This window comes from Paroedura picta, chromosome 16 (genome assembly GCF_049243985.1).
Source record: "Paroedura picta isolate Pp20150507F chromosome 16, Ppicta_v3.0, whole genome shotgun sequence".
In the NCBI taxonomy this organism is placed as follows: domain Eukaryota; kingdom Metazoa; phylum Chordata; class Lepidosauria; order Squamata; family Gekkonidae; genus Paroedura; species Paroedura picta.
This window is the reverse complement of record NC_135384.1, coordinates 402731-428394: the sequence shown is the minus strand read 5'-3', so window position 1 is coordinate 428394 and position 25664 is coordinate 402731. Positions and strand designations below refer to the sequence as shown.

Sequence of the window (25664 nt, the reverse complement as noted above, 5' to 3'; positions counted from 1 at the left end):
GGGGGGGGGCGCCTCCTGAGCCTCCCCGCGCACAGGCAGTCTACCCGGCGCTTCCGGGCTACGGCGTCTTTAAGCGCCGCGCGTGACGTCACGACCCCAGGGGCGGGGCTTCCGGAGGCAGCGGCGGCCAAGATGGCGGAGCTGGACCTGCTGGGCTCCATCCTGAGCTCCATGGAGCCCCCCCCCGCCATGGGCGACCGCGAGGCCCGCCGCGCCAGGGGTCAGTGGGGGGGGGGAGACTCCGGCCGCGCCCCTCCCCCCCGGGGTCCGCCTTAGGAGAGGGTCCTGCCCCCCCCCCAGAAGGGGCTCGGCCCGACGCCTACGGGGGAGGGGGGGCCAGGGGGGGCCCAGCGCCACGGCCGCCCCTTCCCTCCGGGGCCGACTCCCTCCTTCGGTCCTGCCATCCCGGCCCCCTCCGCCCAGCCCCGGGGAAGGCGCTGGCCTGGCGGCCGGGAGCTCCGCCCCTTCCCTGACCCCCCCTCCCCCCCCTCCCGGCTCTCCCCACAGAGCAGACGGCCCAGCTGAAGAAGCTGCAGGAGCAGGAGAAGCGGCAGAAGGTCGAGTTCCGGAAGCGGGTGCGTGGCCCCCTCCCCTCCCCCTCCCCCTCCCCCCCCCAAAAAAAAGTGGAGATTAAGCATTTCTGCCAGCGTGACCTTCCGGGGCTCCCAGGCTCACTGCCCCAGATGCGAAGGGACGGAAACCGCTCTCCTCTCATTGACTCAGCACGGGCGGGGGGGGGCGGGGGGGGAGTTGAGTGGAGCTCGTGGGGCGCTGACGTTTCCCCTTCCCCTGCTCACTGCCCCAGATGGAGGAGGTGGTGTCCAAATTCATTCAGGACAGCAGCCAAACCAAGAAGAAATTCCAGCCCATGAACAAGGTCGAGCGCAGCATCTTGTGAGTTCTCCTGTCCCAATGGCTCCGGGAGGGGGGGGGGGGGCTGTGGCTTGGAGACCTCACACCTGGTGTCCCCTTGCAGGCATGACGTGGTGGAAGTGGCCGGCCTGACCTCCTTCTCCTTTGGTGATGACGAGGAGTCACGCTACGTCATGATCTTCAAGAAGGCATGTGGAGGTTGGGTGTGGGGCTGGGGCACTGGACTCGTCCTCTTCTGGAGCACTGGTCCCCGCTCCTCTTCTGACCGCCCCCTCCCAAACCCCAGGAATTTGCCCCGTCGGATGACGAGCTGGACACCTACCGCAGAGGAGAGGAGTGGGACCCCCAGCTGGCGCAGGAGAAGCGCCGGCTCAAGGTGAGGGTCAGCAGGAGCGTCCAAAACGAAGCTGACCCCTGGGGCTGGAGGGGAGGGGCTTGCTCTCCCACTTCTGTGGGGGTTCATAGCCTGGGAGCCCAAGCCCCCCTCCATCATTGGAAATCCCTTTCTGCCCCATGGAGTTGGGCCTTGTCCCTGGCTGGGAGCTGGAAGGGCCTCTTGTTCTGGTCCTGGGGTCTTCAGCTGCCCCCCCCCCCACAGGAGCTGGCACAGAAGCAGGCGGAAGAGCAAGCTCTGCGGGGGCCGAAGGTTGTCAACCCCCACAGCAGCTCCAGGGACAAATACAGCCACCTGCTTGGCCAGGGGGCCGCCAAGGACGCCGCCCACATCCTGGAGGCCAACAAGGCCTACGGTTGCGGTGAGTTAGGAGGGAGGTGCTCGCCTGGGGGGCAGGGGCGGTGTCTCGGCTGGCCAGTTCCCTTCTAGCCCCTCCCCTCCCCTTCATGTCCACTTCCAGTTCCTGCGGCCAATAAGAGGGACACGCGCTCCATCGAGGAGGCCATGAACGAGATCCGGGCCAAGAAGCGCATGCGCCAGTTAGAGGGCCAGGCCCCTCCGCCGGCCAAGACCTCGTAGGACAGGGCCACGCTCAAGGGTGTCGGGGATTCTCTCCAGAGTCGCTCCTGCTGCTGCTGCTGCTGCTGTTTGTGAATCCAGCTGTGGGTGCCCTGGAGGGGAGGGGCTGCCCCTGCCACCTCCTGGCTCTTCTTGAGTACTTTTAACTCCTCCCCTCAGCGTTGGGCAGGGAGGGGACCACGGACATGGCCGTGCTGCCCCACTAGTCGCCTTCGGCCTTCCCCCTCGCAGGTTGGGGGTGGGGGAGCTTCCGGGCCCGCTCAGCCTGCCAGGGTGGCCCGTATGTGTGCTGTGCCCATCCTGCACGTCAGAGGGGATGTTTGCCTCCAGTCGGCCCACTTGTGCCTCCTTCCGTGACCTCTGGCACTCCGGGCCGTGTCAGCCTTAGATGGGATTCAGAACAGAAATGGGGGGGGGGGGATCATGACTGACTTGGAGGTGCCCCAACGTGGCCAGCAGCAACCTCTCTTGCCAGGACTGGAAGGTTTTTATCAAGCTGGCATTTCCAGCGTCTCTTTCAATGTGAAATGACTGTGTCCACCCCCCCCCCCCAATGCACGCACCCAGTTTGCAGGACTGTGAATGGAGGGGGTTGGTTGTACGTGCAGCATTAAAACCAGTTTTGAATGCTATTTGTTTCTGTTCTAATTGAGGGGGGAATACATATTTTAGGTGGGAGGAAGGAAAGGGGTGTTTTCTGCTTGAGTAGGATGAGGAATTGGTTGTCATGCAAGCCCTCTTTTGTGTGGGGGGGGGGGGAGACGGCCACATTCAGAGGCAGTCAGGGGAAGGCCTCAGCCTCCGTGTGCAAAAACAGGATGTTGGTTTAGAGCAGCCTTTCTCAACTTTCTTACTCTTGAGAACCCCCCCCCCCCGCCCGAGACATTCTCCAGGCTTCGAGAAACCTAGAAGTGACACCATCATGCAGGGCTGGGAAGCAGAGCTGTGGACTCACCTGCCCGGGCCTTTCCCCACCCCCTCCAGACGCAGCACTGGCCATTTTGCGAGGGGGCAAAACAGGTCAAAGTGACCATATATGGTGATACCACCCTATAAACCTTTAGGAAACGTTGAAATTATGTTTAAAATCACTCCCCTAGGGTCACCAAGAACATTGAGGGGCCCAGGAAAGCCTGCTCTTGAGGGAGCCTCCCTGGGCAGACCCAGAAGGGCTCCTTTGCGATTCCACTGGGCTCACTTGGGCCATGCTCAAAATCACCAGCCTTGGCTTTAAACATTCAAACACGGAGGGAGATCTTGCCTTGCCCTCCTGGGGCCTGACCCCTTGCGGGATGGTTACTTGGACAATGGTACAGCCCCCTAGCCAGCCTAGGACAGGGGAGACCCAGCTTGCAATCCAAATCCCCACCCGCCCTGACCAGAGGAGAATTCAGACTGCTTGGGTTCAAGTGCCATTTTAATTCAGCCCCCCCAGGATAGGGGGGCGGATCCTTGAGTGTCTTGCAGCCCTTGATGCGGAAGGGTGGTGGGTTCCAAACAGCTGTGTCACGTGGGATTAGAGACGGCCCAGCGTGTAGGAGATTCCTTTACTTGGCGCGGGGGTTCCGGAATTTGCGGCCTGCGAAGTGGGCTTTGTCCCCTAGCTCTTCCTCAATCCTGCAGAGGAGAAGCGTCAGTGGCTGAGCCCCAGTGCCCCTCCCCCCGTCCCCAGGCACATCAGACCCCCTTACCTCATCAGCTGGTTGTACTTGGACAGCCGCTCCGACCGGCAGGGTGCTCCTGTCTTGATCTGCAATAGCCCCAAGAGGCGGTCAGGGTGCGTGGAGGAAGGGCTGGGGTTAGTTCCACCCCCAAGCTTGCCTGCCCCTGCTCCTGGCCACTCACCTGTCCTGTGCAGAGCCCCACAACCAGGTCAGCAATGAAGGTGTCCTCTGTCTCCCCCGACCGATGGCTCACCATGACCCCCCAGCCGTTGCTCTGGGCCAGTTTGCAGCTGCCGAGGAGGGAGAGAAGGGGGCATAAGTCCCCGGGGGAGGGGGACTGCCAGCCACAGGCCCTGATTCCTGCCCCCAGCCCCTCTACTCACGCCTGGATAGACTCTGTGACGGAGCCAATCTGGTTCACTTTGAGGAGGAGGCAGTTGCATGCCTTTTGCTCCACGGCCTTCTGGATGCGCTTGGGGTTGGTGACGGTCAAGTCATCCCCCACAATCTGGATCTGGACCTGCGTCAGGAACTTCTTCCACGTCTCCCAGTCGTCCTGGTCAAACGGGTCCTCGATGGAGACGACTGGGAGGACGGGAGGCAGCAGCGGGGTGAGAAACAGCACAGCTGGGGGAGGGCCTGCTCCCGGCCCCCTCCCCTGCAGCATTCATGGGATAGTGCCCCTGAGCCTGTGCAGAAGGCCCTTGTCCTGCCCCTGAGTGACCCAAAGCAGCCCCCCCCCCTTGGGATGTGCCGCTCTGCCTTCCCCCTCACCCGGGTAGTTCTTGATGAAGCTCTGGTAAAGTTCTCCCAGTTTCTCGCCCGTGATGTATCGGCTGGGGTCATCAGGGGACTTAAAGTCCAGGTCATATTTGCCGTTGCGGTAGAATTCGGAGGCCGCCACATCCATGCCAATCACCACCTTGTCCGGATAGCCGGCCTTCTCGATGGCAGACTTCAGGAGCTCCAGGGCTGGGGGTAAAAACGGGGAACCGTGAGCGGCACCCCCAAATCTAAGGCCCCTCCCCAGCACAGCTCAGCTGGATTCATGTTCCAGTCCCACCCAGTGAGCAAACTTTTCCGGCCTGCAGGGAAGCGTTCCCCCCCCCCCCCCTAAAATCCAGCTGAGCTTCAAGGTGACCGCCTGGACTCCAGCAGGGCCTCCCTCCGTGATCAACGTGTGGGAAGGTCAAGGGCTGGGGACAGCGGCCAGGAACCTCTCCTGGGAGAGGGCTTCCCTCGGGTAGACCAAACACGGCTTCTGTTGAGACCTCTGCAGGACTGGGGCGTGGCAGTTTGGGTGGTATCCCGTCCTGGGACAGGCAAGCGGGCTGGAAGAGCCGAGGCCCTTTTCTGGGTTTCTAGCAAGGGGGCGTTATTTGCCACCTTGGCCCTTACAGGCAGGTCTTAAAACTATCCATCCCATTTTCCTTCTCGTGGCTCATGCTGGTGGATGTGGCCCTTTCCCCAGTTTAACAACAAACTTGTGGGGTAGGCCACACTGAGGGATGACCATCAAGTTCCACGGGGCATGGGGAGCTGTGTCTGCGCAGCGTCCAGGCAGCACACAGTCCTGCCTGCCCGTCTTGCCACCTGTCGTGCTCTCGGTGGAGTGGCACTTCTAGGGCCCCTCCTGCAAAGCCTCTGCCAGTTGCGGGGGGGGGGGGGCAGCAGGCCACATGCCCTTTCTGCAGGGTTCTAGTTACAGCCTCTGAGCTAATTCTGGCCCCAGCATTTAAAGGTCTCGGGTGGACGAGGAGGTCGCTCTGAAACGGGAGACCGAGCAGCTAAAAGCAGGGGGCGGGCGTCCAGGAAGGCTCCCACCCTACCTTCGTTGTTCTCCAAGATGTTGGGAGCAAAGCCCCCCTCGTCACCCACGTTGGTGGCATCCTTGCCGTACTTGGCCTTGATGACCGCCTTCAGGTTGTGGTAGACTTCGGCCCCGATCCTCATGGCCTCCTTGAAATTGCTGGCCCCAACGGGGAGGATCATGAACTCCTGCATGGCCAACTTGTTCCCGGCGTGTGAGCCACCATTGATCACGTTGAACGCCTGGCGGTGCCGGAGGAGGGAGATCAGACCCCGGCGGTTCTGGCTCCGGGTCAGCCCCTTCCTGGTCGAGTAGGTTTCTTGGGGCCAGCCTGCCCCCCTTCCTTGACCTGCCTGCTGCTCTTGCCTTTGCCCCCTCCCCCTGGGTCACTCACGGGGACAGGAAGGATGATTTCTGCGTTGCCGGCCAGGTCTGCGATGTGGCGGTAGAGGGGGACCCCTTTCTCAGCCGCACCGGCCTTGCAGACGGCCAGCGAGACCCCCAGGATTGCATTGGCTCCAAACTTGGCTGTGGGCAGGAAGGAAGCAGGGTGACAGGTCAGCCCCCCTGCAGTGCAGAGGGCAAACAGGGGAGGGGGGCTCACGAGTCCAGACTCACATTTGTTCTCCGTGCCGTCCAGATCGATCATCAGTTTGTCAATCTTCTCTTGCTCCACCACACTAAGCTTCTGTTGTTCGTGTGAAATTTGGGGAGGGAGACAGAGGGCAGGGGCTTAATTTCTGAGGAAGGCTGACCCAGAGACAGCCAGAGACTCCACGCGCACCCCCCCCCTCCGCACGCTCTCTGTGGAGGCATTCAGGAACATGGTCCTTAGGCCTTGGGGACACGGCGGCCCCCCCTTAACTGGCCAAGGTTCAACCACAGAATCCTTTCCCTTCTGAATGGCTCAGGACACAGAAAGGAAGGGCCTGGCTGGGAGAATTTCTACAGCCCCACGGCTACCTTGTCCCAGCTCCCAGAGCGATATAACTTGGGCAGCATGCCAGCTGTGGCCAAATGACAAGGTCTCTGAGCATGTGCAGAGTGGGTTTCCTGCACAACCCACAGATGGGGGGAAAAGCAGAGATGTGTCTAGTGCAACCACTGTGGATGAAACTGGGGTAGTTCCATCTAGGCAATTCTCCCCCCTGCGTCTTGGTCCCTTGCTGTCTCCACCCCAGCCCCAGGACTGTCTAGCCTGAACTCCGCCAAACCCTCCCCCTCCCACTGCTGGGGTGTCCTGGGAAAGAGCCCAGCGGATCCTGGGACTAGGGTGGAGAAAAGGGGTCTCCAGTGAGCTCCTGCCAAGCACAAAGTCTGGGATAGAAACCCCCCCCCCCTCTCACCTTCTCAAGCACAGCAGGGGCCAGGGTCTTGTTGATGTGTTCCACCGCTTTCAATACCCCTGCAGGGTGGGCAGAGAAATGAGGCAGCAGCACAAGGCGCACACGCACACACACACACACACCCCACTGCAGCTGGGGGCCAAATTCTATTCTGGGCCCATCGAAGAAGAAAGGCAGAATGGGGGGGGGGAGTGAAGTTAAAGTGGCTGAGAGACAAGTGGGGGGGGTGTCAAGGGAAAGGGGCACCAGCATCCAGGTGGGGGCCACGGAGGAGCTGCAGGGGCAACAATAGCCTCTCCCCAAATGGTGGGTGCGGGCATGGTGGTCCCCCCTTCTGCTTCCTCCTCAGCCTCTGCAGGTCTTGCCGGGACTCCCTTTTGGTTCCTCGGGCTTGGTGCTCTCCTGAGGGTGGCCGGCCCCGTCTTGACCTTCCCGTGGGCGCCCACGCCAAGGCCCGCCTGACCCCGCTTCCCCCTCTCACCTTTGCCCAGGTACCGGGACTTGTCCCCGTCGCGCAGCTCCAGGGCCTCGTAGATGCCGGTGGAGGCGCCGCTGGGCACCGCCGCCCGGAAGCGCCCTGCAGGGAGGCAGGCAGGCAGGGAGGGAGGGAGGGGGTCAGCGGCCGTCCTTGTCCGCCAACGCCCCTCGCCCACCCACCCCCGGAGCCGCCCTCGCCGCGCGCTCACCCTTAGCGGTGTGCAAGTCGACCTCCACCGTCGGGTTTCCTCGGGAGTCGAGGATTTCCCGGGCGTGGATCTTCTGGATAGACATGGCTGCGGGGAGGGGGGGGGGGAGGGAAACACAGCCGTCGGGAAGGGCCTGGCGAGCGCGGCACGGATCCGCAAGCTCGCTCCCCCTCCGGATCCCACCCCGGGGGTCGGGGCTGCAGCAGCAAGAGCAGCAAGAGCTGCACCAGCAGGGCGGGCACTCACCGACGGGGCTGCGGGCGGCTGGCGGTCGCGGGAGCTGCAGGCGGTGCCTGCCGGGGCTGCCCGATGCCTTTATAGGCGGAGGGGGCCGGAGGCAGCCCCGCCTCCCGGAGAGCCCCTCCGCCCGTGCGGGCTGGCAAGGGATCGGGGCCAGCAGCCGGCCGCGGGCCCCGATCCGCCCCGCCCGGCGTCTTGGCCTAAATTTAGACGGCGCGAAAGGCCAAAGGGCCCATTCCAAGGCCCGGCCGAAAGGACACGCCGCAACCCGAGCCGCGCGACCTTCCCGCGCGCCCCTCGGGCAGGAGCGACCCGCCGCCGGGGTCCGCAGGGCAGGCGTCGAGCGGGGCGCCCCCTGCAGGTTCGAGAAGGGAGGCGGGGGGCTTGGGCGCTTCGTTCCGGGCCGACCCCGGGAGTGGCCCAGAGAGAAGTTTGGGGGCAGGGGGAATCTTCCTAAGCACCCCCCTTCGGGGGCTTTCCTCTTTTAGGCCGCTTTGCAGCCCCAAACCAGCGCTCCTAATGCCGGGTGGGGGGTGGGGGCACAAGGATCAGTTATTAGGCGCCCCCAGCGGGAGGAGGTTCCGCGGGACGGGACTGGTATACTCGCCCTCTGGGAGGCCAAAGTGGACCGATCCGAACGCCCTCAACGCAGAGTGGGGGGCCGACCCCTAGGGCACCCCAGAATCCAGCCCCCCTGCCCTTTGTTCTGCTTCTGGTCTTCCAGAGCCCACTGGGGCCAAGGCTGTTTGCGAAGCCACTCTGGGCCCAGTCTCCCCATAGGACGGCCTGCCCCCTTGCTTGCCCTGAATGCATCCTCCGTGCTTTCAAGTCCATCACTGACGCTCCCCTCTTAATCCTCATAACAGCCCTTTAGGGTAGGACAGCCTTGCCAGCTGCATATTGGGGTTGGAATTTAGTGTGTGTGGGGGGAGCAGAACTCACAAGGCCAGGCAAGGCTGTGAGCCCCCAAGCCGGCCCTGCTCTTGAGGCCAGAGAGGCCTGGGGCTGGCACATCGAAGGGATCCTGGGACCCCAACCACTAAGGACAGCCTTGCAAGAGCGCCTTCTTGGTTGCTGCCCTGACCCCCCTGGAACAGGCTTCTGCCTGTGGGGCCTCAGACTGGCTGACTCTCCATGCTTGGGTGATGCTGCTGAGGCTGATTTCGAAGGGCACCGCTCCTCCCACATTCAGGCCTCTCCCAAGTGCCCCCCCCCCAGGGCTGCTCCAGGGCCAGATTTGCCTCTCCTATGCGCCCCCCCCCCAGAGACCCAGCCCCACTCACTGGCAGGCTGATCTGGGCTGGCCTTGTTCACGCTGACCCTCCAGAGTGCCCTTCCCAAGTGGGCGGGGGGGGGCAATGAAGCCCCACCCACCAACAAGACACATCATTGTGACGCTCATAATCAGAGTTGCCCCCCCCCCAAACAAACAGCTCGCCAGTTGGCAGGCAGCCCTCGCCCCATTCTCAGCCACCCTCAGGAAAGGTCGGGGGGGGTGTTCGTCTTCACCCTTCCCAGGCAGCATACTAGGGTGACCAGCTTGAGGGCGGGAGAGTCCTAGAATTTGAAGGCACGGCCAGGTAGAGGGTAATTTGGGGAGGGGGGATCTTGGGGGGGGGTAGAACCCCGTGCAGGGGCGGCCAAACTGTGTGGCCCTCCAGACGTCTGTGGACTACAACTCCCATGAGTCCTTGCCAACATGGGAATTGTAGTCATGGGAATTGTAGTCCACAGACGTCCGGAGAGCCACACCGTTTGGCCACTGCAGTATAGAGCATCCATTCCTGAGTGGGACCATTTTCTCCAGAGGAACTCTTATTTGGCGACCCCTGCAGTCCTGGGAGACCTCCAGACCCCAGGTGGAAGCTGGCCACCCTAGCATGCCCGAGTGGAAAGACCCTCCTCTCTTCCAGGCAAGCCCCTCTGTAACTAATTGCTCATTCCCTCTCTTGAAGGGACAGTGAAGCTCACCAGTTGTGACCCCCTCCCTGCAGGCTAAATTCCTGGCACGACTATGCCCCCCCTCCCTTTGAGTGCTGGATAGTTGGCACTTTAGTTGGCACTCTGGGCGGCAGAAGTGTAGGTCTGCCCAGAGGACCCAGCTGGAGTGCAGCCCTCTGTCTGGCTGACATCTCAAGTCCCTCCTTTCTCGCGTGGCTGGTTCAGCCTCAGCCCACGTCCTGCCCGGGCGTGGCAGCCAGCCTGCCCTTCTCTGCTCTCTTGGCACGGGAGGGGAGTTCTGCCCTGCCAGGCCAGCAGCTGTGGCACTTGGGTCCAATCCAGCAAGGGGCCCCCCTCTTCCTGCCACAAATCAAGGGGGCTTCCCTGCTGCCCTGCTCAGCAGGGGGTTGGTAGACTGCTGGGGGGAGGGGGAATCTTGCCCAGCATTCCTGACCCACTGCAGGAGCTGAACATCGGGGCACCACAGGAGGAGAGGGAAGGGGTGGGCAGCCCACGTGAGGGTCTGGAGGGAGGGGCTGGGGGAGAAGGTCAGCAGCTACCCCCCTCCCCCAGGAGCCAGTCTTCGGGAGGAACAGCAGCCAGGCAGTCCTTCCTCCTTTGTGGCTCGCCCCCTGCCAGGAACTGTTGCCCCCACAGCTTCAGGAGACTGAGGACCAAAGGGGGGAGCTGGCAGCCATTTTGCCAAGCACCAGGAACTGAATTCAGAGGGTCTGGTGCATGGAGCCCCATGCTCATGCCAGGCACACAAGGAGGCCAAGGCGGCAGGCACAGTTCTCCTGCTCTCCTCACAACAGCCCTATGAGGATGGACAGGATGGACTAGTGCAGCCAGCTCACTTTGCTGTCCTCCACAGTCAGGTGGGGATTTGAACCCAGGTCTTAGCACTTGCGTGGAGCTGGCCTCAGCTTCCCCAGGTCCACAGCAGACGAGGTGACAGGGGGTGAAGCGGAGTTTCAAATTTGGGGCCCACCGGGGAAGTCATGTTCCCTGGGTCAAGGGCCAGGCCCTACGATGCCCCATTCCATCGGGGCAGGAGGGAAGGCAGGCTTGCTGGACTGGGAGAGGGCTTCCTTGTGAGGGAGGGTGGGGGTCTCAGAGGGCACCTTTAAGGCCAACCAAGTGGTATTCTGGGGCCATGAAGGTCTAAGCCGACTGGCAGGCGTCTGCAGCTGCGGATCCGCGGAAGCGCCCCTGCTTGGCAGGCAGGTGGGCGCGGGGAGGCTGCCAGTCCCAGTCGGGTGGGCCCTCGCCCCCCCCCCCATCCAGGCCATTCGCCACTAGCGGGAGGGGGAAGCGCTCGGCCCGCCTTCTGCACGCGCTCAGAGGCACTGCTCTCCCATCCGGGGGCCGAGCTCAGACGCCTCTTGGGCCGCCTGCCTGCAGGGTGTCAGGGCGGAGCTCGCCTCCGGGGTCCGAGAGCAGGGCAAGACCTGGCCCGGCCAGCTTGGCCAGGGCGACCGTCCGCGCGGCCCACGAGCCCTCTGAGCACGTGCAGACTCCGGCGGGTGGGCGGGCTGGCAGGCTTCCGTGGCGCCTCTGAGCATGCGCCGAAGGGCGGCCTGAGGAAGCCTTGCCCGGGACCCGTGGTGTGGGGGGGAAGTAGTCCCGGCTCCTGCGGAGGGATCGCGGGGTCAGGCGCGCCGCCCGCTCTTGCGTCGCACAAAGGGAGCGGGAGGGGGCATCCCGGCCCCCCTCGGGGCGGAGGCTGGGCGCGCCCCCTGGCGGCGGGCGGGCGGGGGCGTGGAGGGCGCGTGCGCGAGCGGAGCCCCGCCCTGCGATTGCTGCCTCTGCGTCCGGCGCCCGCTCGCCTTCTTCTTGGCCGCCCCGCCCGCCCAGCCCGGAGTCGCTCGTGGCGCGTGCCCAGGAAGGAGCAGCCCGGCCCGGCCCGACGCCGCCCGCCCGCCCGCCCGCAGCCTCCGCGGGGCAGAGCTCCCTCCCTCCGCCCTCCTCCCCTCCCTCCGCCTGCCGGCCCGCGCCCAGCGCCCAGCAGCAGCAGCAGCCCGAGCAGCAGCAGCAGCAGCGATGAGCGGCTGGAGTTGCTACATCGACAGCCTGATGGCCGACGGCACCTGCCAGGACGCCGCCATCGTGGGCTACAAGGACGTGCCGTCCGTCTGGGCCGCCGCCCCGGGCAAGACCTTCGCCGGCATCACGGTGAGCCCCCCGCACGCGGGAAGGGAAGGGAGGGGCGCGCTTTGTGCCGGCGGAGCCGCCACTTCCTCTGCCGGGCGGGCGAGAGGGGGGGCGTGCAACGGCGGGCTGGGCTGGGCTGGGCTGGGCTCGGCGCGGCCTGCTTGCCTGCCCGCCGGAGGAAGTGAGTCAAGCGCCCGTGGGCCCGGCCTCCTCCGCCCGCCCTCCCTCCCTCCCTCGGCGCGGATCTCGAACCCACGGCCCTCTGGCGCCGCGCCAGAGCCGGAAGTCCCCCGCGGGGCGCCCAGGGCCTGGCCTCGCCCGCCCGCCCCGGTGCCACGTCTCGGCCGGGCCCGGAGGATCCCGTTGGCCGCCTCCCTCTGCTGCTTCCGCGGAGGCCCCTCGGCGCGCCGGTTCCTGCTTCCTCCGCCTGGGCCGGGTTAATGTGCAACCCGCGCGCGGGGCTCGGCGCCGGCCCGGCCCAACCCGGCCCTGCCTGCCCACGAGGGCCCTCTTGGGCCGCAGCAGGAAATGCCGCCACCGGCCTGGGCGACGCCCCTGGCGGGGGTGGGGTGGGGGGGTCGGGCCGGCCCACGTGCCGCGGGAGGGCCGCGTGGGCGGAGGGGGAGGGCCGGCGCGGTGGGCGGCAGGAAGGGACGGCGGAAGGGCTGGGCGCCCCTCCCCCCCGCCCGGTTCTCCAGGGTGGGGCAGGAGGGGGTCCAGGCCCTTCCCTTGGCTGCCGGTCGGGGGTCTGGCCTTCCCAGCACGTGCCTTGGCGCCCGAGCCCCCTTGCCAGGCCGGGGGGGGGGCAGTACCAGCTCGTCCTGCGCTCTTGCTGCCGAGGGGGGTGGCTAGTTGAAGGAGGGGGTCCTGCGCTGCCTCTTTCTTGCCCACCCAGGGGGCCTCCACCCCCACCGCTTTGGCTGAGCTTTTGGGGCCGGCTGCGGGGCAGGGAAGCCTTGCAAGTCACCCCCCCCCCCCTCCAATGTCTTGGCTCTGACCTGCTGTCCCTGCAGCCGGCAGAGGTGAACATCCTGGTGGGAAAGGACAGAGACAACCTGTTCGTGAACGGGCTGACGCTGGGGGGGCAGAAGTGCTCCGTCATCCGGGACAGCTTGCACACGGACGGGGAGTGCACCATGGACCTGCGGACCAAGAGCACGGGGGGCGCCCCCACCTTCAACATCACAGCCGCCATGACCAGCAAGAGTGAGTGCCCCCCCTCCCCCACCCCACGCCTTCCTTGCAGCTGTCTGCCCCTTCCCGACATTCCTTTGCCCGACAGCTGTGCAGGGGCCCATTTCGGAGGGGGGCGGGGAAACAAACAGCTGTGGCCTAATCCAGCCTATGTCTTGCCAAATAGGAATGGGGGGGGGCCTTGGAGGGCTTGTCTCCCAGGTGAGCAGTTTGCCCTCCATCCCCACCAGGGCTGAGCAGTTTGGGGGCTCCCTTCTAGGCCTTCCTTTCTCAGTTCTCACCCCTGGGTCGCTCGCCCAAGCGGAATGCCACCCTGCCCGTTCTGGTCCTTGTACCTGCTGTGATGTATTGGGGGGGGGGTTGTAGACTTCCGGTTAGAAGCACCAGAATGCTGCTGCTTTCAAGGCCCTTCCTGCCAGTTGCTTCCAAGGCGGGTGCCTGCTGGCCTCCTTGCGAGGCACCTCGAGGCCCCTCCTGTGCCAGGAGCAGGCCGCCTCCCCTGGGCCGTGCCGCTGAAGCCCCTCTGCCTCGCCCCTGCAGCGATAGTCCTCGTGATGGGGAAGGAAGGCGTCCACGGCGGCTGTGTCAACAAGAAGTGCTTTGAGATGGCCAGCCACTTGAGGAGGTCCCAGTATTGACGTGCCTTCCTGCGTGGCCCCGCCCGTGGTACTACTGATGGAACGGTTTAAGGATGTCCAAGGAGGCGGCGACTGTCCAGGGCCAGCAGCCTTGCCATCGTGGGATCGACCCCGGGGCCGCAGCGCCGTATATTCCAGCCCTCCGCCCCACGCCTTGCCTCTCCTCCCCCCCACCCCATTTCTATGGTTTGTTCCTAACCCCGCCCCTGGCACCCCCACACCCCCCTTTTCTCTTCGCCATTTTTTCTATCACAAATCCTTATTGCTGCCAAATTTTCTGGTTATTACAAGGTGTAGTTTTTTGGTTAAGAAAACTATATTGGAACAAGAAAAATAAAAATAAATCGAATTCTAAAGTGTTCATCCTTGGGACAAGGGGGGGGGTTGCTGGCTTCCTGGCACACACTGGCCCATGTGGCCTCTCCTTCCTTCCTTCCGCATGGACAAGGACTGGTCCCCCAGGCTCCATGTGTGGGGCAGGAGAAGCAGATGGGGCCTGCCCAAGCAAGCAAGGCTCCCCCTACTGATGCAAATATTTGAGTTCCTCTTTCTCATCTCTCTGGGGCGGAACCATCATTAAGCAAAGGGGCCACACAAAGCGTGCTTGTTCCTCAGAACAATGGGCCACGGGCAGAGACAGCTCCCTGCGAGCCACAGGAGCAGGTCTCGGGGTGCGTTTCTCCCTTGGGTGGCACCACAGCGGCTGTATCCCCCCCCCCCAGACACTTTGGCCCACCATAGCCCTGGTGGAGAGGGACAGCCCCTCTGGTCTAGGCCAGTGGCAGGCAGGGAGGGAAGACGGTGCCTTGTGTCTGCAGACTAGAATCCTGGAGTTGGGAAAGCCACAGTCCCACCCCCGCCTCAATGCAGCATCAGCCCAAAGCATCCAGGAGAGAGGCTTCCCCAGCCACCAGAAATGGCCAGGGAGGGGGAAGGGTTGCTCCCTGGCTGGCTGGGGCCACATGAGGGTGGTGCCTCTCTAACTGGGAGGGTCCTTCACCTGCCCAAAGTCCAAAAGGTGGGCCCCTCCCTGCAGGTAAATAGACAGGCTGAGTCAGCACTGCTCCATCCTGGACAGCTTAAAGGTCACAATGCCCTTGTCTCTTTCTGGCCGGGAAATAGGTCCCCACTTAGATTGTTTCTAGAGCCAGACCTCATTGCGATGGTGGTGGGGAATCTCTAGCCTGGGTGGGTGCATACGTGCCTCACAAAAAGCGCCCGGCCACCTCGGCTTGCAAGCCCCTCCCCAGCAGAAATCACCTAAGGAATGACCAGCCAAGCCCATCCTGTTAAACCAACTCCCTTTTAATAGGTTACAGGGTGGGCTGCAGCAGGGTCATCTTCCTGCAGGAAAAAGTGTACATACAAAAGCTCTGGGAGGACCCCAGGCCCCTCTCCCCAAACTGCTGCTTGGCAAGAGACCCACACAGCCAAACATCAAAGGAACAACAGTAAAAATGCTACCTCCATTCCCTTCCCCGCCCCGGGGCGTCCAGTAGGTGGTGAAGCGAGGACGGCTCCAGCACAGGAGGCAGCCCTCCGTGGTCCCATGGGGGGTGGTGGGGGGGGCTCAAGACATCGACCCCACCAGTCCCACAGAGGAGCCAAGTCTCAAGTGGAAGAGAGACGGGCAGTGGAAATCCAGCTCGGCAGAGGGCTAAAAATGGCCTCTCAAACATTAGGGGGAGGCAAGCCATGAGGATTGCCCCCCTGCTTCCCAGCCAACCCCTCCCCCCAGAGCTCTTGAGGTTACCCTGCCCGCTTGCTGCTACGGTGGGGAGCCAGGCAGGGAGGGCGTGTGTCAGTGCAGCTGGGCTTACTAGCGGAAGGGCCGGAGACCGGCCGGACTCCTCTGAGGACAAGGCGGGTGGCAAAAGTGCACAGGCAGTGCTGAAAATCCAAACGCCTGGCTGGCAGCCAAAGGGCACCTGGAGGGCTGGTTCTGGGCAACCTCCTCAGGCAGCAGCATCCTTTGGGGTGACCAGAGTACCCCCCCCTGGACAACCACATCTGGGCTGCCCCTTCCCATTTGCTTCCTTTTCCAGCTAAGCTCAGTCCACCCCCCTCCTCAACAAGGCAGGGGAGGAAAGGAGGTAGGACAAAACAGGTCTCTCCCAAGAGTCCCCAGCCCCCCCCCCCCCCAGCTCAGCCTGCCCCCTCACTTCCTCCCCAAGAGGGGAAACTGGTAGTCCCCTAAAACTACCCCCTCCTTGATAAAAGGTTAAAATATACCGGAAGTGGTAAAAGCAAAGGGTCTCGGCATCCAGGAGGAGGGGCTAGTCCGCCCCCACCAGTGTGAGACCAGGGCAGCTGGGGGGGGCTAGACTTGCAGAGGCCAGGGGGGGCCGTGGGGAGCATCCTCCTGGTGGGATCTGGGCCCCTGCTCATCCTCTTGGCGCACGGGGGGTTGGCCGATGCTGCCGAACGAGGGCCCCAGCGCAGTAGGGGGGGAAGTGCGCAGCAGGGGGGTGCGTTCGGAGTCCCGCTCCTCTTCCTCCTCCTCCTCCTCTCTGGGGGGCGCCGGCTGGTCCTCCCCCTCCGAGTCGGAGTCCTCAGCTGACCGGACAACGCGCTGCTTGCACACCGGGCAGGTCTTCTTGGTCTGCGTGAGCCAGGGGTCGACACACCTGCAGTGATAGGCTGAGAGGACAGGAGGCAGGGGAGGACGGCTCAGTTCTTCTGGCCAGTTCTTCTGACCCCCCCTGGCCACTCCCACGGCCCCTGCAAAGTCAGCCCCTCCCCACTCTAAAACCAGCGTCTACCCCATCTCTGCCCCTGAAGCAGAACTCAATCCCTGCACCAACCCACCCTGCCTTGGGTCGCATGCAAGGGGTCGGGCGGGGCTTTTGGCCAGGCCACGGCCCCTACAGCCCCAGCCCCCAGCGCTGATTGGGAAGGGGGGCAGTTCACTGGCTCTGGTGGGCTGGGCTGGTCTCCACTTCAGGTCCTGCTAAACTCCTCTTGCAGGGCGGAGGGGGGGGGAAGGTTTGCTGCCTAGCTGCCATCTACCACCCCCCGCCCCCAGGTGCCCTTACCATGCGCACAGGGCAGGATGCGCAGCCGGGCACCATCTTCATACTCCTCCAGGCAGATGGCACAGACGTCATACTCATCTCCTAGCAGACGACAGAGGGCATGGCTGCAGAAAACCCTTGCCATGCCCCAGGCCCCCACGCCCTTTTAATGCATGCCAGTTGCAACCCCTGCCCCACTGCGCTGGGGCCGGTCAAGAGCCAAGTATATTTTGTGCAATGCCCTTAATGCCCCACTTCAGCATGGCCTCTTTGGGTCAGAAGGGGCCTCTGGCAGCACTAGGCTTGGCGCACAACACGGCGGCTCAGCTTTATCGGGAGCCAGGTAGAGCAAGCCCTTAAGTCCCCTTGTGCAGCCGCTCCGCTGGCCGCCCATCAGTGACTGGCTCGGTGTCAAGTATGGGCAAGGCCCTTCAGGACCCTGGGCTGGGCTCTCGTGTCTGCAGCACCACCTCGTGCCCAACACTCCTGCCACGGCAGCTTTGCTCGGAGGAGAAGGGCCTCGTGCACCCAGGGGCCTCCCTGGTAGCAGCCCCCAGCCCCATGCAGCGGCCTGCCTGAGGCAGGAAGAAGGCTCCCACTGCAGCCATTCTGCAAGCCACGTGAAGGAGAGTTCTTCTTTAGGAGGAGCGGTTTGTGAAGGTAACCGGGCTACCTCAGTGCAGCACTTCCGAGGGCCATCCTGAAGACTCATGAGGAATGTGGCAGTTCCCCGTCCCCCCAGGCCACTCAGGGGACAGCCTGGCCTATCCAGCGCCTCGGGGGAATATGCCCTCCTCCTCCTCGCTGTCCAAAGGCAGCAGCTGGAGGAGGCCCAGGCTCTGCACCGCGGAACGCCAGGGCAGGACGAGGAGGGGAGCGAGGCACTCAGCTGCTTGCAGGGCCGCCTCCCCCTCACGGCCAGGCTGGGCGGCAGCCGGTGCTGCAAAAACAGGAAGGCGGGGGGTGGGGGGGGGGGCTCTCTTGCTCGCTCGCAGCGCCTGGGCTGGGAAGGGAAGCGGTCAGAGGGCTGCTTGGCAAGGCCTTATAAGGCAAACGGCAGCGGCGGCTCCGGGGCCAGGCACTTCCTCCCCACTCTTAGTCAGCTGGGGGCGAGAGAGAGCGAGAGAGGCCACGCTGCTGGGGGGGGGGGGAGGGAGGCAGCGGCAGCCACAAACAAAGCCCTGCTGGTTGGGGCGAGACAGGCAGGCCTCTTGGCCACAGGGTCCCGGCGGCTCCTTCCCTCAGCCCCTGCCAGGAGTTCAGGAGGACAGCAAAAAACTGCCTGCAAATCTGTTCTCTGCCAGAGGGTAGCCAGGCCCCCCTGCCCACAGCGTTTGCAGCTGGGCCTTGGTAGGCACCAGACAGGGAGAGGGGATTCCCCCCCCCCCCACAACTATGTCAAGCCACCCAGGAAGATTTTGCTTTTGGAAGAGACTGCCCTCTCTTGCATCCCCAGCCACAGAAAGGGGAGGGGTTTGCAACATGGAAGCCAAAGACGGCTGTCCCAGAGGCGTTGTGGCTCAGGAGGGCCTTTGCTTAAGGTCCCCCTCGCCCCATTCAGGGAAGGGCCGGCCAGGAGAAGCCCAGCCCTGGACCTCGGAGAGCTGCTGCTGCTGCTGGATCCGGGGGAGGCACTGCAACCCCCCACCCCCGACCCCCCACCCCAGTGACAGCAGCACAGAGTCCAGCCTTCTTTTGAATCTGCTTTCCAGAGGAGCCCTTTTCTCCCCCAGCACGGCCAACTGCCCCATGGCGAGCAGGAAGGATCCAAGACCTGCAGCCCCTTCCCATGATGCACCTGGGACTGTAAGGGAAGTCCCACCTGCCTGTTCCTCCTCTAGTTGTTTGCCCCGCCTCCCTTCCCCCACCCTTGAACTGCCCCCCCAGGCAGCTGACGCAAAGCAGCCACCCCCTCCAAACGAGGGGCGGGGGAGCGGGCGGAGGCAATGCGAGGCCAAGCCGCCCAGGAACAACAGGACCCAGAAGGACCCTCACGTGGCCCCAAACAAAAACAGGTAGAAACAAGAAGCAATCAAAATCCTCAGGAAGAAAAATGTTTTTTAACTGCCCACCCAGTCACGCACCTTTCAGGCAGGGGGGAGTTCCGGCGGCTGGTTGCTCCCACCAAGAAAGCCCCGCCCCGTGGCTTGTATGGGGCTCCCTGGAGGGCTTTTCCACATCCCCTCCTGGATGCCAGGCAGGCCCCCACAGGGGCAGGTGTGGAGAAAAGGCCACCAAGGGAGTCTGGCAGCTGCTGTCGGCTGAAGTCTCACCTGAGGCAAGGTGGCTTCAGGGAGGGGGCCCCCTGGAATGACCGATGGCAAAACTGCCAGGGGAGGGCCCAGTGTGGGTCTCTGTCTTCCCCACCTGCCTGCTGGAACATCCCTTTGATTTGAGGGGTGGGCTGCTCCTAGCAGGCGTCTGAGGGCATTCTCCCTCCCGGGGTGGCAGGCAAAACGATGGAGGCCCGAAATGCACAAAAAAGGCCAGCACCCCCTCCCTTCCCCCACAAGAGAAGTGGAAAAACCCAGAAGTGACACCAAGGCAAAGCAAAGAAGCCACTATCCCCCACCTGACCCTAGCCGGGAAGGAAGCGGCTTCAGAGGGAACTTGGGGGGGGGGGGCTGCTTCTTGGGCGCCCTCTGCTGAGGAAAGGGAGAACTGCAGAGGTGGGACACAGGGCAGCGCCCCCCTCCCTGCCCGCCAGCCAGCCAGCCATGCTCTCTGGCAGCATCATCCACGGGGTGCTGGCGCCCCTGCCTTCTGGCCCTGTTCCCCCGAAACCCCCCTGCCCGCCTCGCACCTTTCTTGTACTTGTGGACGGGGATCTTCTTCAGCTGCTCCTTCGACAGGCGGCTCCTCCTCAGACGCTTCCGGTGCTGGACGCAGCGCACGACCTGCTTGGCAGGGAGAGGGAGAGGGAGGGGCTGGGTCAGCCTGCGGCCACCTTCCCAGCCCCGACACCCCCGGGACACGCTGGTCCCAGCAGGCTTGCAGCTATGTGGGGTGTCCGGCTGGCAGACAAATGGTCCCCCCCCCCCCCCAGACAGGGCTGCCTTCTGTGTCCCCTTGGGGGGAATTCGCCAGCATGCAGCTGCCGGTGGGATTCCGGAAGTCAACCGAGGACGCTTTCCCTGTGGGTCCCGGAACACCTGAGGCTGGGGCCACCCACTAGGGCCACCCACTGGCAGCCGAGCCAAGGAAGCCACTGACTTGTGGAACGCCACGCCACAAGACGGGCGGTCAGCTTGGAAAGCTTGAAAGTGGAGGTCAAAAGTGATCTTAGACAAGGAGAGGTCTGTGAATGGCTGCCAGGAAGCACCACCTCAATGAGGCTTCTGGGTCCCTTTGGGGCAGGGCGGGGGGGGCTCTGGAGGGACCAAGCTGGCAGGGGCTGAATGAGCCCAGCTCTTTTGGTAGGTGGGTCCCTGTCCTTTGGACGCCTCAAGGTCCAGCCACAGGACCCCCCCCCACCACCCCAGCCATGGCAAGTCTCCCTTGGCAACAGAGCCAGGCCCCCACCCCACCCCCTGCCCGGGGAGGGCAGAACTCACCAGGATGGTGCACATCACTGTGATCACGATGCCCACCACGCCTGTGAAAGGGATAAGGTAGTAGCCCAACGGGAAGATGTACTCTGGGATCAAGATGATGTGAGCCCTGGGGAGGGGGGCAGAGTTGGGGCTCAGTCAGACATGACCCAACTTTGCTTCACATGGGGGAGCCTCCCCCCCCCCCCGCTTCCTCACCAGCAGCTGTCCACCGTTCCACTGCACACAAGACCCAGAGCAAAACCTCTCCTGCCCCGGAACCCACACATTCCCCCCACAGACCACCTATCAGGATAGATATACCCCCCCCCCAAGAACGCTCCACTCCGCCACTGCAAACAGGCTGGAGATCCCTGGCCCAAGAGCAGGGCCTTTTCAGTCCTGGCTCCAACATGATGGGATGAACTCCTGGAAGAACTGCAGGTCCTACAGGAACTGCAAAGGACAGCTCTTCCCCAGGCATTTGGTTGACACCAATCAGTTAACGACAGGGCCCTCTTCCAGAACCCTCTCTCCCCCTGGACCAAGAAGGAGCAGAGCTGTTCTGTTCAGGCAGTATATTCTAATTGTTTTAACCTGCTTATTTTTAATGAAGTTTTTGTTGTAACCCCCACCCCCGAGATGGCTGTGCCAAGAGGGTGCTGTATAGAAAAGGAAGGAGGAAAGATCCAGCGGGGTGGGGGGTGGGGTGGGGGGCTGCAAGCCTGTCTGTGGGAGCAGAAAGGAGCCAGCGTCCAGGAGCACCTTCAGGACTAACAACTTTTGTGGTGGGGAGGAGCTCTTGGGAGCCACCAGAGCGCTTCCCCTGCCCCCAATATGAAGATAAGATCCTCCTGGACTCTTGCTCCTTTCCACTGCTCTCAGGGGAGGGAAACAACCAATAAATCAATAAATAACTCGCATCCAAATGGCCGATCTACTTTGGGAAAGATCTGCAAACAGGGAGCTGACTTTGAAAAGGGAGAGGCTGTAGAGGTCCACCAAGCCTTGAGGCCCTTAGTTCCGGCCCCTTCCACCCCGCAGGCCTCGAGCTGGGACAGCTGAGCAGGAAGAGGCCACTGACGGAGGATCAGAGCCCCGACTGCTGGCTGGCTTCTAGGTGCAATTCCTCAGCTTTCAGGGAGGCAGCAGAAGACCACTGGGGAAGTTCTTCACTAGAGGCTTTGAGGCTGCCAGAATTTCCCATATCTGATATCTTTCACTACAGTTGACTGTGGGGTTTGTTCCGCCCACACTAGAACAGCACTTTCACCACATGGGGGAAACCTGGAATTGCTGCCTTGGGCCACTCTTCCACATGGCTACTACAGCATACAGGAACAGCCAACATGGCATAGTTTCCAGAGTGTCATACAAGGATCTGGGAGACCAAGTTCCAATCCCTGCCCTGCCCTGGACGCTTGCTGGGTGACCCTGGGCCAGGCACACTGTCAGCCCAACCTACCTCGCAAGGTTGTTGTGAGGATAAACTGGAGGAAAGGGAGGAAAATGTAAGCTGCCCACTGGGGAGAAAAGTGGCATAAACGAAGTCAGTAAATGATCCACAAGACACAGTCTGTGCTTGGAATCTCCTTCCCCAGGAGGCCTGGAACAACCCCCCCTCCCCCCGAGCAAGCGCTCCTCTTCCGCAGCAGCTCCTACCCTCTCTCATAGGTGAAGAAACTGTGCAAGAATTTGGCTGCGCTCTCCCCAATGAACACAGAAGGGATAGTGATGCGCTTGCGGAGTTCCTCTGGAGGAAAAAAGGAGAGAGTTTGCGGGTCAAGAAGGCACGGAAAGGACAGCTGGATGCTGCCACGCAGAGGACCCTGGGAGAACAAGCCCCCCCTCACTGACCGTCATCCCAGACCATGTGAAGCAGGTCATCGGAACCAACATTGTGCACAATGACTGCAGCATACCCAGCCTGCTGGGCGTGATACACCTGCCAGAAGGGAGAAGCGTTAGGGAGAGGGAGGGAATCGGCAGGACTCACCCAGCACACTGGGGGGGGGGGGGAAGGACTCAGCGTCCAGCCCGTGTACCAGAGCTGCCCACTGGCCTTTGATCCAAACATGGGCTCCCAATGCCCTCACCATGCCCTGGCACAAATGTTACCCTCCTAAGTCAACCCACCTTGGTATCAAAGTGACAGTCGTATCTCCGGATGAGAGCAATGAAGCCACTCATGTTGGAGACCTCTGGAGGGCCCACAATGGGCTGACAGGCATTGATGGGCTTGGCTTCCACTAAAAGGCCCTGGAGGCGAGGCAAGGCAGGGGAGATATTCAGCCCAAGAGGCCACGGGAATGTCACAGGCCAGGCCTGCCCCCCCAGAGAAGAGTCAGGATACCGGGGGGGGGGGGGGCTGGCACGTGCTGGTGCCTCTGGAAGGGAGGGGGACAGCAGCCACTCCATGGGCCAACCACAGCTGCCCCCATACCTCCCCCCTCCCACTTTCAGGTACCCACCAGGAGTCCCTCGGGTGGCAGCGGATTCCCAAAGTTGGCAGGGAAGTCAGAGAAATCCATGCTGGAGTTGTGGCCTGACATCTGTGGAGAGAGAGATACGGCCGTCTTAGATGCGCGGCTGACAAAAGGGGTGGGAAACGTTCTGCTCACCCAAGTCCAGTCTTAGCCGGCCACCTGCCTGGAGGGCTTTGGCCTCCTTGCAAGGCTTGCTAGCTGCTGACACAAGATCAGTTCATGCTCTGCCCTCGGCCTCCAGGCAGCCCCCTCCCGCCCACTGGAAAGGGGAATGGGGGAGAACACAAGGACTTTTATTCACTGCCAGGGAGAGGAGGGAAAAGGAGGCTGGAAACGCTTTAGAGACCACCCCCAGCTTTTGCTGCCCTCTTCTCTGCTAGAAGGCTTCAGATCCTAACTCTCGGATGCGCTGAGTCCACTGCCAGGATCTGGGTTTGGAGAGGGAAACTGGCCTTCCTTCCCTCACTTTCAGCGTGAGCTCCTCTGGGAAGCAACGGATCATTTACCCATTTCCCACGGAAAGTGGCCTTCGAGGCTGTTTCCGTCTCTTCTGGCAACAGCATCCAACTAGCGTGAAGTGTCCTGAGGGAGCACAATCAGCATCCCCCCCCCCCCCGACACACAAGCCCAATCCCTAGAGAATAACTTATTTAGCCGGCCGGCAGGCACAGTGGGTTCCGAGGCCTGGCCAGCATCTCAAGTCGGGTTCTCTCCTGCTGAATCCTCTGGAGACACAAAACTCATCAGGACCGAGTTGACCTGGAACTGCTGTTGATCTTCCACTTCCCCCCACAACAACACACAGAGGAACCCAACCCGCCAACAGGCACACAGGGGATTGATGATGGACAGGAAGGGGTGGAACTTCTACCCACCTGTCCCACCAACAGGCAGGGAAATCTCCTCCTCCCCATTTCTCAAGAGGCTATCTGGATACAGTCGATTACAGCCCCTGGACACCGGTTAATGTCTAAAGCCCCTATCTGTGGAGGAGGAGGCCAAGCCCCCCAGGCTACGTTCTGGAATGAGACGGCCGCAGCACGGACAAGACACCTCAGCTCTGTGTTTCCTTATCCAAGCCACCAGCTGCTCTCCACTCAGTTCTGAACTGGGGCCTGGCAGAGGAGACAGGACAAGCCAAATCCAGACAAGGAAATGGTGACAGTGGTTGGGATTTAGAGGGACTGGGTCTGGGCTGGAATGGAGCTGGACTTTGAGGAGCAGGTGAAGAGCTTGAGGGGGCTTGGAAAGCAAGGAGGCAGAGTGGCCAAGAGCACCTTTACTACAGCTGCCTTTGGCTTGCCAGCAGCCTGGTTCTCTAGACTCGGCCTGTCTGGTCATGCCAATTCCTGCGTGTATCTCCACAGCTGAACTACTGTAATGCTCTCTACGCTTGGGCGGCCCTAGAAGAGAACCCAGAAATTGCCACTGGCTCTGAATTGTCCACCCATCGGCTGACAGTTTGTTTCCAAGCCCAATTCAAGGCGCTGGTTCTGACCACTCAAGTCCTTGTGGTCTAAAGGACGATTCCCCCCCCCCATAAAAAGAAGAAAAGGGATCTGTTTTACTACCCAAAGAAGTCTTAAAGCAGTTGAGAATCACCTTTCCTTCCTCTCCCCACAAAAGACAACTTGTGAAGTAGGTCGGGCTGAGAGAGTTCTGAGAGAACCGTGACTGGCCCAAGGTTAGTTACCCAGCTGGCTTTTATGTGGAGGAGTGGGGTAGCGCACTCAGTTCTGCAGACTAGAGGCTGCTGCTCTCCACCTGCTGCCCGTATCAGATTATATTCAAACAAGTAAGGGGTTATGGCTCAGTGGCAGAGCCTCGGGCTGAATCGGCCAGGCTGAATTCTGGAGATTTTTGGGGAGGGGATCACTTGAGCATGAAATTGGGGTCACTGTGGATGGGCAGAGAGTTATGAGTTCCTGCATTGTGCAGGGGGTCGGACCAGATGATCCAGGAGGTCCCTTCCAACTCTTTGACTGTACGATTCCATCTCTAGTTCAAAAGAGCAGGTGGGGGTGACGGGAAAGCCTGGAGCAGCTGCCAGCCAGAGCAGACAAGACGGACCCCCATGAAGCAAACACTTGGATACTGCAGAAGGCAGCTCTCTGTGTTCAGGCATACCAGAATCCAGCCTCAGCAACCAGAGACTGGCCTCCCCTCCACAACGCAGGCCTTTCCACTGACTTTTCCGGGAGCGGATTAGCCTGCAACACCAGGCAGGAAATGCAACACTTACAGCGTGGATGTAGCCCTTTGTGGCGGGGAGTCCTAAGAGCAGGCAAAGCAGCTGGGCGAGAGCAGCCACGGGAGGAGGGCCCGCAGAGGGCTTCTTCATCATCATCATCATCATCATCACCACCACCACCACAGCTGCAGGGCGAGGCCTCCGAGGGAGGCTCCTACATGGAAGGCACAGGAGGAGACCAGAAGCGTCAGGGGAGGCTGGTCCGGTCTTGGGAACAAGGCAAAACACTCCCCCTTCCAGGCCAGAAACTCCAGCTGCCGACTGCAGATGCCCTGAGGTGCGGGGAGCCACAGGCCAAAGAGAGGCCCTTCCCCAGCTTTCCTCTTTCAGGGAAGGGGACCTCAAGCGCCGGACTCCCGAGGCAGAGCCCCTCGGCCCAGCGGGAAAGCGAGTCCGGGAGGGGGCGGCTCCTCCCCCCCCCCCCGCACCAGCCCAGCAGGGGAGCCGCGAGGGGGGGCAGGACGCGCAGCCCCCGGAGGCCCCCAACAGCTCCCGGGCTGGGCGGGTTCCTGGCGGCAAAGCGGGGCCCCAGCCTACCCCGCAGGGCCGCTGTGCGGAGAAGGCAGAGGGCGGGAGGGGGCACGGGAGCTGAGGGGGTCCTTGGGTCGCCCTCCCCGCAGCAGGCGGCGGCCGGGCTCGAACGGGCTGGGCTGGGCAGGCCTCTCCTCCGCCCTCCCTCCCTCCCTCCCTCCTGGGGCGCGGCTCACCTGCGCGGGAGGGGCTCAGGGGGGGCTCGGGGGGCGCCGCATCGCCCAGGCAGGCAGCAGGCAGGCAGGCAGGCAGGCAGGCAGGCAGGGGGCGGGGTCTGTGGACGAGGCCTGCGCCGCGGCACGCTCGGGAGATCTCGCGAGAAGACGCCCCTCA

General features: G+C 62.7%; 4 protein-coding genes across 5 annotated transcripts; 2 read left to right on the top strand and 2 right to left on the bottom strand.

Moving 5' to 3' along the window:
• Window positions 1–86: 86 nt before the first annotated feature.
• SPAG7 (sperm associated antigen 7) lies at window positions 87–2478 on the top strand. The gene is made up of 7 exons (XM_077315887.1): window positions 87–220; window positions 508–575; window positions 806–894; window positions 977–1061; window positions 1160–1249; window positions 1472–1628; window positions 1728–2478. Exons 1-7 carry the CDS (start codon window positions 133–135, stop codon window positions 1844–1846), a joined length of 696 nt encoding a protein of 231 aa, XP_077172002.1. The 5' UTR covers window positions 87–132; the 3' UTR covers window positions 1847–2478.
• A 767-nt stretch (window positions 2479–3245) lies between these two features.
• ENO3 (enolase 3) lies at window positions 3246–8898 on the bottom strand. 2 transcript variants are annotated; one of them, XM_077315120.1, is made up of 12 exons: window positions 8876–8898; window positions 7353–7439; window positions 7148–7243; window positions 6667–6725; window positions 5939–6008; window positions 5715–5848; window positions 5340–5562; window positions 4285–4482; window positions 3894–4095; window positions 3692–3800; window positions 3538–3596; window positions 3246–3463 (listed from the first exon to the last, which is right to left on the bottom strand). In XM_077315120.1, exons 2-12 carry the CDS (start codon window positions 7435–7437, stop codon window positions 3394–3396), a joined length of 1305 nt encoding a protein of 434 aa, XP_077171235.1. In that variant the 5' UTR covers window positions 7438–7439; window positions 8876–8898; the 3' UTR covers window positions 3246–3393. The 2 variants fall into 2 exon arrangements, with proteins under 2 accessions (XP_077171235.1, XP_077171234.1); XM_077315119.1 differs by lacking the exon at window positions 8876–8898 and adding an exon at window positions 7599–7892.
• Window positions 8899–11271: 2373 nt separating this feature from the next.
• PFN1 (profilin 1) lies at window positions 11272–13875 on the top strand. The gene is made up of 3 exons (XM_077315122.1): window positions 11272–11708; window positions 12701–12893; window positions 13422–13875. Exons 1-3 carry the CDS (start codon window positions 11577–11579, stop codon window positions 13517–13519), a joined length of 423 nt encoding a protein of 140 aa, XP_077171237.1. The 5' UTR covers window positions 11272–11576; the 3' UTR covers window positions 13520–13875.
• A 933-nt stretch (window positions 13876–14808) lies between these two features.
• Window positions 14809–25643, bottom strand: RNF167 (ring finger protein 167). The gene is made up of 10 exons (XM_077315118.1): window positions 25508–25643; window positions 24792–24954; window positions 22535–22615; window positions 22200–22322; window positions 21921–22008; window positions 21726–21816; window positions 20088–20193; window positions 19337–19430; window positions 16555–16635; window positions 14809–16159 (listed from the first exon to the last, which is right to left on the bottom strand). The coding sequence occupies exons 2-10, from the start codon at window positions 24906–24908 to the stop codon at window positions 15840–15842; spliced, it is 1101 nt and encodes a 366-aa protein (XP_077171233.1). The 5' UTR covers window positions 24909–24954; window positions 25508–25643; the 3' UTR covers window positions 14809–15839.
• Window positions 25644–25664: the final 21 nt, after the last annotated feature.

Bases quoted from the DNA above. Each gene is read 5' to 3' on its own strand.
- SPAG7 (XM_077315887.1), top strand. From the start codon at position 133: ATGGCGGAGCTGGACCTGCTGGGCTCCATCCTGAGCTCCATGGAGCCC. The intron at 576-805 runs GTGCGTGGCCCC...TCACTGCCCCAG, and splicing joins AGGTCGAGTTCCGGAAGCGG to ATGGAGGAGGTGGTGTCCAA. The intron at 1,250-1,471 runs GTGAGGGTCAGC...CCCCCCCCACAG, and splicing joins AGGAGAAGCGCCGGCTCAAG to GAGCTGGCACAGAAGCAGGC.
- ENO3 (XM_077315120.1), bottom strand. From the start codon at position 7,437: ATGTCTATCCAGAAGATCCACGCCCGGGAAATCCTCGACTCCCGAGGA. The intron at 4,096-4,284 runs GTGAGGGGGAAG...CCGTCCTCCCAG, and splicing joins CTTCATCAAGAACTACCCGG to TCGTCTCCATCGAGGACCCG. The intron at 3,801-3,893 runs GTGAGTAGAGGG...CCTCCTCGGCAG, and splicing joins GTCACAGAGTCTATCCAGGC to CTGCAAACTGGCCCAGAGCA.
- PFN1 (XM_077315122.1), top strand. From the start codon at position 11,577: ATGAGCGGCTGGAGTTGCTACATCGACAGCCTGATGGCCGACGGCACC. The intron at 11,709-12,700 runs GTGAGCCCCCCG...CTGTCCCTGCAG, and splicing joins AGACCTTCGCCGGCATCACG to CCGGCAGAGGTGAACATCCT. The intron at 12,894-13,421 runs GTGAGTGCCCCC...TCGCCCCTGCAG, and splicing joins AGCCGCCATGACCAGCAAGA to CGATAGTCCTCGTGATGGGG.
- RNF167 (XM_077315118.1), bottom strand. From the start codon at position 24,908: ATGATGATGATGATGATGATGAAGAAGCCCTCTGCGGGCCCTCCTCCC. The intron at 21,817-21,920 runs GTCAGTGAGGGG...TTTTTCCTCCAG, and splicing joins TCACATGGTCTGGGATGACG to AGGAACTCCGCAAGCGCATC. The intron at 16,636-19,336 runs GTGCGAGGCGGG...GTCGTCTGCTAG, and splicing joins CGTCCACAAGTACAAGAAAG to GAGATGAGTATGACGTCTGT.